General features: G+C 39.9%; 1 protein-coding gene across 1 annotated transcript; it reads right to left on the bottom strand.

Moving 5' to 3' along the window:
- Positions 1-240: 240 nt before the first annotated feature.
- FGF4 (fibroblast growth factor 4) lies at positions 241-6,708 on the bottom strand. The gene is made up of 3 exons (XM_030562605.1): positions 6,399-6,708; positions 4,845-4,948; positions 241-2,713 (listed from the first exon to the last, which is right to left on the bottom strand). The coding sequence occupies exons 1-3, from the start codon at positions 6,706-6,708 to the stop codon at positions 2,537-2,539; spliced, it is 591 nt and encodes a 196-aa protein (XP_030418465.1). The 3' UTR covers positions 241-2,536.
- Between the last annotated feature and the right edge of the window lie 4,817 nt (positions 6,709-11,525).

Here is an 11,525-nt window from a genome sequence, read left to right as displayed (position 1 = left end):
AACCAGCTACAAGAACCTGGGTCTACTCAGACAAAATTCCCAGTGCCTTCAGTGAGAGTTTTGCCTGAGTAAGGACTATCAAATTGGGTGTGCTGGGAACATCTGTCATAAAAACTTCTTGTAATATTATTTAAAGGTGCCCATATGTTTAAAAGAGAGGAATAATGTCTTGTCTTTCATAGGAGGAATGAAGTCCATTCTAAATAACTTCAGTCAGTTCTAGTGTAAACGTGTATCATTTATTATGCATTTAAATGTGCACAGCACATACACCACAATATTGAACAGCACCTGTATAAAACTACAGACAGATTCTGGTAAATGATGAAAGCTCATACCATGTAACATCGATATAAAGATTTTACAACAATATTCGGAAGTTACAACAATTACCTCTGAATACATCTAGAGTGAGGCTGTCAGTTATGGATTTCAATGGAGTGAAAGGTGACAGAAGAACCACTCTTCAGACAAATTTTGCTTTCTGAAATGTGGAAGAATTGTGAGGTTTCAGAGGTAGTGGCGAAAGTTACACTGATGATTACTCAAATATAGAAAACAGAGAAAGTACAGAAATCCCCCAAATTGCAGAGAAATCCTTAGGCACCATGTTTCCTAGGTGCTTCCTTAGGTTTGGCTTTGTTTTTTGTTTTTAATTTGGTTTTGTTTTTGAACAGCAGCAGTAGATGGTTTAAGATCTGGTCCTGCTACACTCTGATCTCAATGAACTTTGGCGAGTAGCTTTACTTTTCAAGGTCATTTGTAAGTACAGTATATATGCAAGTATATATGACTCTAGTAGAACAAAAACTTTTCATATAGGAATGTAGAAAGAAAAAAATGCTGAACTCAAATTTTCTGCAGCCTTGGGACTTGTACATGTCCAAAAATCATTAGTTGAATTTGGAAGATTATCTATCTGTAAACATCCTGTAAGCGTATTAAACTTATTCATTAAACATTGTGATCAGGCCTGGGTTCAACTTCAGACCATGAAGTCTCACATTTCTAAAAAAATTAGAAGTTTACCATCATTTCAGGGTCTCCTTTCTCCCCTCTTTCATGATCAAACCTGCTTTTTCCTTCATTACTTTAGAGACATGGGTTACATTTGCAAAATATAGAAAGAAAAATATAGGGTTACTTGATGACCATATAGTGCTGCAGCCTGACAGCTGTCTGCAAATATTTTCACCATGATTATCCTTACTAAAAGTAAATCACTGGGTAAAGATAGCTCAAACGTGACAAGGCTCAAATAGGATGCAACTGACTCTATCTTAAATACTTCTGGCTACATATGGAAAAACAGAGATTTGGGATTGCAAAGATCCACCCCCTTTCCTGGAATTATAATACTGAAGAGAAAAGTTTGCACCTTCGATGCAGATTTTGTTAGGAGACTGGCTTCAAGAATTAGTGAGGTAGAAATTAATTAACTTTGTCAGGGAATGAGACATAGAAAAGAGCAGCATATTTCTCCTTCCAAACACTGCATTTTAAAAATAATATAGACCAGCTTTACTCACTTAAAACCAGTCTGACTTCTATCTATAGAGCTTGGGTTTTTCAAGAATCAGAAAATGTGTTTTGATTATATATTTTAAAATATGGGAACCATAGAGTTTCATAGGCTTTGGAAAATAAGTGTAGTCTCCAAATTTGAAAAAGGAATTTTGATTTGAATAAATAAACACAATGAGTTCATAGTAGCATATTTCACAGTGTTTGTTAGGGGAGGGGTCGACACACACTGTTAAGACCTCATGTGCAAAGCTTTCTTTAAGGGTCACAAAAGAAATTGTGTTCCTATTTATCTGAACAGAAAAGAAAAAAAATGAGTTTATATAGTTGTTAAGCGTCTCTGCTGCCTAGTAGCTCTGCAAAGATTGACTGCAGGAAAGTTCAAAGTTCAGCACTGGCAGATCTAAAAACAGATTTGTGGGGTAGTACTTCAACACTGCACTTTCTGTACCAGAAGTAAACTGATACCATTTCAATTAAATAGCAACACTGCACAAAGGAGGTCAGACATTGTATGTTCCTACAAGCTAGCATCAGAACTGTGAAAGGTTTGCACAGCTCATTTTCAAAGACTAAGACCTTATCTGGTGGTGGTGGGTTAAAAAAAACCAAACAAATACGTGTACACCAACAAACACTGTACAACACACAAACAGTGCAAAACATTGTAATATAGGAATTGAATTTCACTTGTTTTAAAACACATAATAGCAGCACACCTGTGATAAATTTAAAAAAGTTAAATAAACCACAAAGCAGAAGTCTTCTACAGTTGCACCATCAAATGAAATAGCTTGGGTTGGGTTTTTTGTTAGTTTGTCTGTTTGTTTTTAGACATTAAAAAAAATCAGAACTATAAATAATTTTGTGGCAATATATACAGACTTAAATAATTAATTTAAATATCTTACACCTAGTCTTGCATAAAACTCTCCAATAAAAGTGCACCATGTTTTCCCCAAGCGTGGCTTGTCTCTTCCCCTGTGCTGAGGTAGGTCTGAAGGAAGATGTCTCAGATTCTAGGAAGAAAATGTGTCACTGTCATTGTGGGAGACACTTTGTTGCCTTTCTTTGTTCTTCCATTTTTACTCAGAGCTATGTACATGCCAGGGTAAATCCTGGACTCGTAAGCATTGTAGTTGTTCGGCAGAAGAATCTCTTTGAATTTACACTCATCGTTGAAATGGGTCTGAAATGCAAAGGAGGAGGAAGGGGGGAGGAAATATTAAACATCAGGTCTGGAAATATTATTACCAACAGGCGTAGGCCCGATGAAAGGAAATGCACAGCTGATTTTTTTCCTCTAGTGATCTTTTGAAAAGATCATCCCATGGAGACTCCAGATGGCCCATCAGAAACCATGGATTCATTAAGGGTTTTAAAATCCAGATCAATCAGATATGTCCAAAGAGGCTAAGAGCATCTAGTAGCCTGTCTACACAACTATGGAAACATGTCACATTTTAACACAGCTGGCAATGCAGCTTGTATAAATTTAGGGCAAAATTCTGTTGCTTTCCTCAGGTAGATCTATTCAATCAGACTTTTCCCATTAGCGAGGATCAGAATTTTGACTTTCAGTCCTTACATTGAAGTCAGTGGAAGTTTTGCAGGATGTAACCTTCCTTCAAGACACCTTATTTAAATAATAGGCCCGTTGATCTTTCTGACATTAAATAGATTACATTTAACATCTACAGAAACCCTTGGCTTCCAAAAACATTAGCTGCACTCCAACAATACATTGCCTAGGATATTTCAGAGCTCAGGAGCCTCTAAATGTTGGCAAAATGTTTGGATAGGAAAGAGGAAAGAATTTTAAAGGTACCCAGAACATTTCAGAACTGACTATTTCCTCCTTGATCTTGAATGAGGAATTTGGATTTGTTGATGCTAGCAGACCAGGAAAGCAAGCTGATTTGAAGGTAAGGCAAGGGCACTCTTTCTTTGCCAGTGAAATAATTTCTTCTGTGGATACAAAGGGAGGCAGGTGCTTTTCCTGGATACAGATACTAGCACAGTATTGGACTGGCATTGATAGGCACTAAGGCAACTAAAGGGATTATCTCTATTATTAATTTTAAGCACTACTTTTTGTAAATCAGGGCTCGACCTGCTAGAGTTAAATCTGCATTGGATTTTAAAATACCCAGGGCACACAATGCAGCCAAGAGTCCTGCTTGATGTCCCTATTAGAGATGATGACAGAGGAGCTGTTGTACTTTGAAGGCCTGATACTGCTTTGAGTGGAGTCAATAGCAAAATGGCCTCTTGACTGCACTGGTGCAGGATCAGGCCCTAAACCAGTTACTTTGTATATTTATGTTCTCATTCAGGCAAAATGGCCATTCACTTCAATTAGAGCTTTGCTGGAGTTAAGGCTTGCAGGATCGGGCCCCTTAGTGGCCAAACCCCTTCAGAATGAATGTGGAAAGACATGAAACAGAGAAGTCATTGATAGAGAAGTCAGTTTGAAAGCAGAATTCTACACACAGGATCATAGGACAGAAATGATGCTGGCCACAGAAACTTATACAAAGGGAAAGGCAACAAGCAGAGGGAAAGTTCTAAGTGACCTGAAACAAGACTTGTGTTATTATTTTCAGCGCCAAGTGGGTTTAAAAAATGAAATCCTGTCCCCTATTTGTTCCCAAAATCCAATGTAAAAATGCAAGACATACTTTCATTCTGGCTGAACAGATCAAATTTGTTTTTAAAAAGAGGGAGTTTTGATGACTATCTATCTATCATCAGAGCAGAGTCAGTTCTGCAGCATTTACAAAGAGTGATCACGGTAGGTATTGATTTGTGATGTCATAAAAGATTACAAAAAACACATGTGGGACTGGTCACACATTAAAGTTCCCTCAGAGAAACTGAGCAGATATATATGCCTGATTGAAGCTGTTCTTATTTGGAGAGCTTGATTAGTTAATTACTTAATTAAATTAATTAATTATTATGCAGACTAGCTTGTGGTATTGCCCAACAAAATGATGACTGTGTTTGCGGAGAAACTTGCAATAAGGGTGGTCCCTGGCTGAATGACTTTTACACCAGGGAGGATAGTAAGTACATCTAGTGGCTAGAAATGCGAAGAATGGAATTTACATGAAAGGCACTACTCCAGTAGCATCTCTGCACAAGACACCTTCCATTCACGGTAAAACAGAGTGCTTCAAGAGTGTCCTGTCTTCGATGAGCAATGCAGTGTAGGACTGGGGCTTGGGCCATTTAAATCCAAAAACACCACAGGCGCTCTTCATCGTGGATTGTTATGGTCATGTAGCCAGTCACACAGTATCTCATATGCTACTTACAGATCCATAGAGCTTGCCTTTGCTATTCATGGCTACGAAGAGTCCACTTTTAACACCAAATAGGCTTACCACTCCTCTTTCCACTGGAGAAATTTCAAGCAGACCTATGGTGAGAAACGATGCATAAGGAGTCACACACAACATAGATACACGTATTAACCTTATTATGGGTCGATTTAACACAAACAGTGGCCATATCAAACCTATGCCTTCCAATTAAGGCTAAATCGTGATTATTTGCCTAACATCACTGACATGCTTCTATATGTGGCTTAACAGTTACTTCCTTGATGAACCAGTTTTTAAAATTTTCAAGATGATTATGTGTGTTAGTTTTCCCCCTGTGCTTTAAAGACTGAAAGCCGCTCCCATTCAGTGGCTAGATAATGTCTAATAAAACAGCTCTTTAAAAAATAAAAACAACCCCGATATTTTAAATGGGAAGGAGGAATTTCACTCACTGCCCGATTTAAAATAAGTAACAATCATTTTGTGGCAAATCAAACATTTGTCATCATGCTGTTTATAACCCCAAATCCTATTGTTTCAGTTGGGTATCAGATAAAGTCATGGGGCCAAGGGGTTAAGTCACTAACAGATGCTTTTCTGTTGGACTGTGCTAACGTCTGAGAGTTGCTTTTGACTCAGGAATCCCAATTTACTGTTTGAAAACCCGAGGGTGGGGGAGGAACACCCTGCATGCTGTGGTGCTGAGCATCCAGATGCTGACGTGGGCAGAACACCTGATTCTTTTCGACAGCAGGAAAAATATTGCTTTAAGCAATTCTATCCATACACAGTAGCCTCCTCCATAAATCGCTCTCAAGCAAGCAATCAGAGCCCTGCAGTGCCATTATTTTTAAAACAAGTCCTTGGGGGAGGAAAGGACATGAACAAAAAGATTTTCCCTGATTGATTCCCAGTGCTCATGCCAGTTAAGCATATACATAGGGACTTTCAAACCCAAGGCTCTGGGACTTCTGGCTAAGCACTTTTTTACTTAGTAACCTTGTGTCTTCAGCAGGATCAATGCCACTTATCTGAGGGACTTGATAACCCAATTCAAACCTGATCGTAAGGAAGTCAGTCGATGCAGCTTGAGTTTGACCATGCTTGCTTAGGACCGACTTTCAGCTGACTTTGGAAAGCTTTCTATAAGCCGCTCACAATACCTAGGTAACCAGCTGCAATAATACTTTTTCCCTCTAAAGGGGCCCTTGTGTGTTTCTGTGCAGAAGCTCTAATATACAAAGTGCAACACACGCTGGGAATGCGAATCTATTTTCCGAACAGGGTATCAAGGAGGAAAAGTGCGAATACAACCAAATGCCTTTCAGCTGATCCCCGCCCCACCCCCCGCACACCTTTTCCAAAAATTACAGAGCCCCACGATCCCTCCTAGAAGGGGAGCTTAGGAAAGTCACCAGCTGAAATGTCAGGAATCAGGTGAGATGCGCTTCGAGGTGCCAACCCCCCCCCCCCGCCGTCATAACTCCCCCCTCCGGAAATTGACAAGGTGGGGGAAATAATAATAATAATAATAAAACAACTTACTGTATCGATTTTCGTTGTGAATCCCGTTGATTCTGCCATCTGGCAAGACTTGGATGTGAAACCCGATGCCTACGTTACAGTAGAGACGTCGCAGCCTCTTGATGCCCAGCAGATAGTCACCGTCCCGGCTGGTCTCTTTCCTCTCCCCCGGGAGCCTGGCCATGGAGCGAGAGAAGAGAGTCTCCCAGCGCCACTCCAGGGTGTCGTTCTGCTGGGCAGAGAAAGGAACGCAGCGCACCACCCAAGGCGAAAGCAGTCCCAGGAGCAAGATTGGCAAGAAGGCCGAGGGGAGAGTCATCCTGATCAACATGGGCAGCACACGTGGTTAGAAGGGAGTCAATTGCTCTAAAAATACACTCGCCTCGGAGCTCCCACTTTATACTTAGATCACAGAAAAAAAGGGGGAGAAGCAGCAAAGGAGGGATCCCAATAGCTCAGTCACCAAACGAGCTGTGGTTTCCCTGGTCAGGTTGCATGGAGAAGAAACCCTATGAGCAAGGGGAGAAAAAGCAGGGGGGATCGACTCAGCTGAATCTTATTCTGAACTTGATCTCAACTCCAGAAGTTGTCTGAAGTGGTGATCTTCTTCTATAGCTGCTCAGCCATAGCGCTTTAGCCCTAGCCACGATATTTATATATCCATGTGCGTTGGTACCTATTACATCACCACCTACCGCTCTTTGCTGCAGCGTTCAATCCAGTTTAACAGAAGTCAGATTATCACCCCTAGATGCTAAACAACTTCGAATCGTGTCTTGAGGGGAGAGGCAGAGGCACATTTTTTTCACCTAGCAGGAAAGGCCAACTTTAAAAAAGAAAATGCCACATTTTGCGTTCATCACATGCAGTGTTTCTTTCTTTCTTTCTTTCTTTCTTTCTTTCTTTCTTTCTTTCTTTCTTTCTTTCTTTCTTTCTTTCTTTCTTTCTTTCTTACAAATGCTAATGCAGGACACAAAAATCAAAGAATGCCCAACAAGCTTTTCCCTCAACACAATGTCTGACTTTGTGGAAATCTGTGGAATTTCGGCTTTTGCTGTATCCAGGCGACATGGTTTACAGTTTGCTGGATGCAAAAAAATTCCCTTCATTAAAAGCCAAAATAGTTGTTGCATGGGAGGTTTAAGAAATGAAAAATGAAAGAACTGGGAGGGCGGGGGGAGAGGAAACATTTATTAAACCAAAGGGCTAAGTCTTTAATACAAAGGAAAACACTTAAAGGGGCAAAAGACATTCGAAAGTAAAAGTAACTTTTTGGATTCTAAGTGTCCTTTAAGAAATCGGAATACATTGCATTACTTCAGAGTTTAAGACAATGCAGAATTCAAAACTGGTTACAAATATTGAATGGTGTTTTAGAGATGCAGCTGATTTCTAGTCTCTTCACATTCATTTTAGTATTGCAGTGTTGTCTCAATGATACAGGTGATTTCTGATCTTTGAATGTGATATATTCACTCCTTGGAATCATTTCCCTGCATATAATATTAACACAATATTCAAAATGAGGGGAGCAGAAGGTTTGAGTTCATAAACCTGTACTGTTTTAATAAGGGCAAGTCACAAAGGCTCGGTTACCTGCCTTAGCCTCGTCCTAGGTCTTTTTCGATGTCTTCAGAAACAAACAGGTGGGAGGATGTCAGAACAATTTTGTATGGCCCTGAATTAATATGCAACAGAAAAAAGTTGTTTGTGACTCAGCTCTTTTATAGCCCCGAGGACAGTTTAGTCTTTTTCACGCCAGCAAGCACTCCTGCTGTTCCAGCAAGAGATGCGAGAGGAAAGAGAATTGCCCCGAGCCAGATGACAGCTCACCTAGGTGCGAAAATCTCTGACCTTCGCTAAACCTAAGCAAACTTTAGATGATGTCCTTTTATCCTCCTGTGAGATGCACACATATTATTGAGTGTGTGGCATGTCCCAAAGAAGTCCTTTCTCTCTCTGGCCCTCGGGATTGTCAGGAGAGGTCTTTAGGGAGACACGGTGCGTGAGGTAAAGATATTACCTCACCCACCTTGTCTCTCCAATATCCCAGGATCGACAGGCTGCAACAACATGGCAAACAGGACTGAGATCTCGTTGCTTCTTTTGGATGGCTGCAACTTGGTCCTCAAAAGTTAGAAGACCCATTGGAGTGAGATGGTCAGTGTGTCAACCAATTCTGGGCCAGATTTGGATACTCTTATTCCTAGTGAACAATGCCCTATCCTAGGAGCCCTCCTATCCCACTGAAGCCAATGTTATTATTTAGGGACTAAGGTAATTACTGCATGTATGAGGATATCATTATTTGGCCTTGAAAGAAAAACTGGCGCTCATCTAGCTGGTTACCAACTATCGCATCCCCTATTGTCCTTCCTGTGCAGTACAGCCCCTTCCTACCTGATCGTCCTTAGAAAAGGAAGAGCCTAACATGATTCTACGTTTGAAGGTATTGGCTGTTTTATAAATACAGCTGTGGATGAAACTGACTCGTTATCAGAATAAAAAGGCCCAGGACAGGTTATTTCTGCAAACAGAGCTATACAGTTATACAGGCAATCTGTAGCCTATTCAGGCAACATTGGCAACAGGCAGAGTAGTCTAATGGTTAGAGCTGGTATGTAAAAGTCAGGCCTCCTGGGTCCTATTCTCCATGGCAAATCCTTATTTTGTTAATCCCAATCTCTCTATGCTCCAGTTTACGAACCCATCTGCAAAAAGGTTATAACAATATTTACTTAAACCCTAAGGTTATTTTGCAACTTTAATTAGTGTGTAAATACTTAACTCATTAGATATTATTAATTAATGCTTGTAAAGTTCTTTGAAGATGCTAGAGTGTTAATGACTGTTATTGTTTTCTTCTTATTAATGTTTGTTATTTTATTATGGTAACACATAGAGTCCTCAGCCAGGCCAGGATCCCATTGTGTAAAGCACTGTGCAAGCAGAGTCAATGTCAGCCCTCAATACAAAGAGTCTAGGGCCCTCGTCCTGCAAACACACAGCACTCGCTTACCTTCAGATACCCATTAACATTTAAGATTAAGAATGTACAAATGTATTTGCAGGATTAGGGCCTATAAGATTGAAAAGTGCTTGGAGATGATTACATGAAAGTTGCCTGATAGAATTGCCAAGTTTATTAATAAAGGATGTTTTCACAAATTCAGTCATAAATTTGACTCAGAGCAAAACTTCATCATTTCCACACATGCTTTGAATAAAGTCCTGTTTGGCAGCAAAAGTGACAAGATTCCAACTAAAGGTAGCATGCTGAGATTTGTGATTATTTGCTATTTATGTATTTAGATGGTATTTTAACTATGAAAAGATGCCTGCACCTAAGCTATTGGTGTCATGACAGTTGATTAAATTCATAATTTGTATGGGCAGCATGGCACAATACAATAATTTAATCTGTCATCAATAAATCAAAGTAGAAGTATATCCCATTCCACTTTCCTTTAAACCTCTATATCTTAATCCCCCACCCCAAGCCCCACCTAACAGATGAGTATGTGAAAATTTGCCATTTCTTGAAGAACCAGATTCTCAGCTGATGTTAATCAGTGTAGTGCCATTGACTTCAATGGAATTATGTTGATTTACCCCAAGAGAGGGTCTGGCCAACATTTCTTTACAGCAAAATACAAATTTCTTCCCAGAAAACAAACCATCTTCTGTTGTCATGAAAAAGTTATGGGAAAACAAAAATTGTTTGTTCATTGGAAGACACTTTTTATGTAGCTGTAAAATTCAAGATCAAGAACAATGTGAAGGTGTTTCTTTCAGTCCCTCAGCGTTGAATTGAGTAACTGCCTTCCTTCTCTCTCTCTCACACACACACACACACACACACACACAGTCCCCTATTCTCCCGGCAACCATCTTTTCCAGTGCCTTGATCTATCCCTGAGGAAAGACAATTCTCCTTATAATTTTTATTACAGTAGCACTTAAAGAAAGTGGACAAAAAAAGTATTATCCCCATTTTACAGATGTGAAAATGAGGTGAAGAGAGATTAAGTGATTTGTCCAAGGTCACCCAGGAAGTTTATGAAAAAACTAGGAACTGATTTTTTGCCTTAACTACAAGATCATCCTTCTGTCCTTTGGGCACCTGCAAGGTACTGAATGGGTTCTGATGGTTCCAAGTGCCTTCAACTTTCTTGCAGATGAAAGGAAGCTGAGAGTGTTCAAAGCATCTAGAAGTTCACTCATCATCTTCCTCAACCAAGTCCTATATCACCTTCATACATGCATTGGGCCTTATGTGATACAATCATTTATATTGCTATTTTAAATTTAAAATGGTGGGTTTTCATTTGTTCATCCTTGTCTCTGGCTCTATCCCTTAGAAATGCACCTGAATGTCACAACTGAGATCTGAACTGAGGTTTAAGTAATTGAAGTAAGAAAGTATTCATAAAATTCAGATCCACACCTCTCATTCAGATTCAAAACACACCACATTTTGAGGTGTTAGGTCCATCTCTAATGCAGAGACTGTGTCTTGACAGAGATCTCTGTATGTATACTCATATGTAATATAAATTCTGCAAAAGAGAATCAGAAGAAGAAAGAAAGAAAGAAAGAAAGAAAGAAAGAGAAAGGAAGGTTATGTCTATACATCAATCACAGGATGTGATGGCACCTTGAGTAGATATATGTGATCTAGCTTTATCAAGTAAGCTACAGTCTTGGAGTCTTGAAGTTGCAGTAACATGTATGTCAGTGCACGCTGTACAAGCCCACCCAGAGCTCTGAGTAATTACTTACATGGCTAGCCTGCACTGAAGCCCAGGCTGCTGTGGCTTCACTTTTCCAGAACCTGAGTTAGATAGATTAAGGCTAGCTCAGGATTGTCTACACAAGTGGAAATCACACTCTGTGATTGCAGTATAGACATACATAGGCCTGTCAAGAGAAATTTGGGGCCCTGGTGTATCATGTTTGCTGGGGCTCCCCCCTTCCATCTCACTTTATTTATGCAGATGTTACAGACGTTTTAGGGTCCCCCAGAGCTTTGGGCCCCAGTATAATTGTCCCCCATTTCTTCCCCTCTCGTCAGCCATGAACATAACCAAAGAAAGAAAGAATCTGGCATAACTTCATTGATGTCACTGAAGTTATTCTGGATTTACA

This window comes from Gopherus evgoodei, chromosome 4 (assembly GCF_007399415.2).
Source record: "Gopherus evgoodei ecotype Sinaloan lineage chromosome 4, rGopEvg1_v1.p, whole genome shotgun sequence".
Classification (NCBI taxonomy): Eukaryota; Metazoa; Chordata; order Testudines; family Testudinidae; genus Gopherus; species Gopherus evgoodei.
The sequence above is the reverse complement of the archived record's forward strand: the minus strand, read 5'-3'. Positions and strand labels throughout refer to the sequence as shown.

Coding starts and splice junctions, on each gene's coding strand:
- FGF4 (XM_030562605.1), bottom strand. CDS start 6,708: ATGTTGATCAGGATGACTCTCCCCTCGGCCTTCTTGCCAATCTTGCTC. Junction 4,949..6,398: donor TCACAACGAAAATCGATACA/GTAAGTTGTTTT, acceptor TTCTCACCATAG/GTCTGCTTGAAATTTCTCCA. Junction 2,714..4,844: donor AAGGCAAGCTCTATGGATCT/GTAAGTAGCATA, acceptor TTTGCATTTCAG/ACCCATTTCAACGATGAGTG.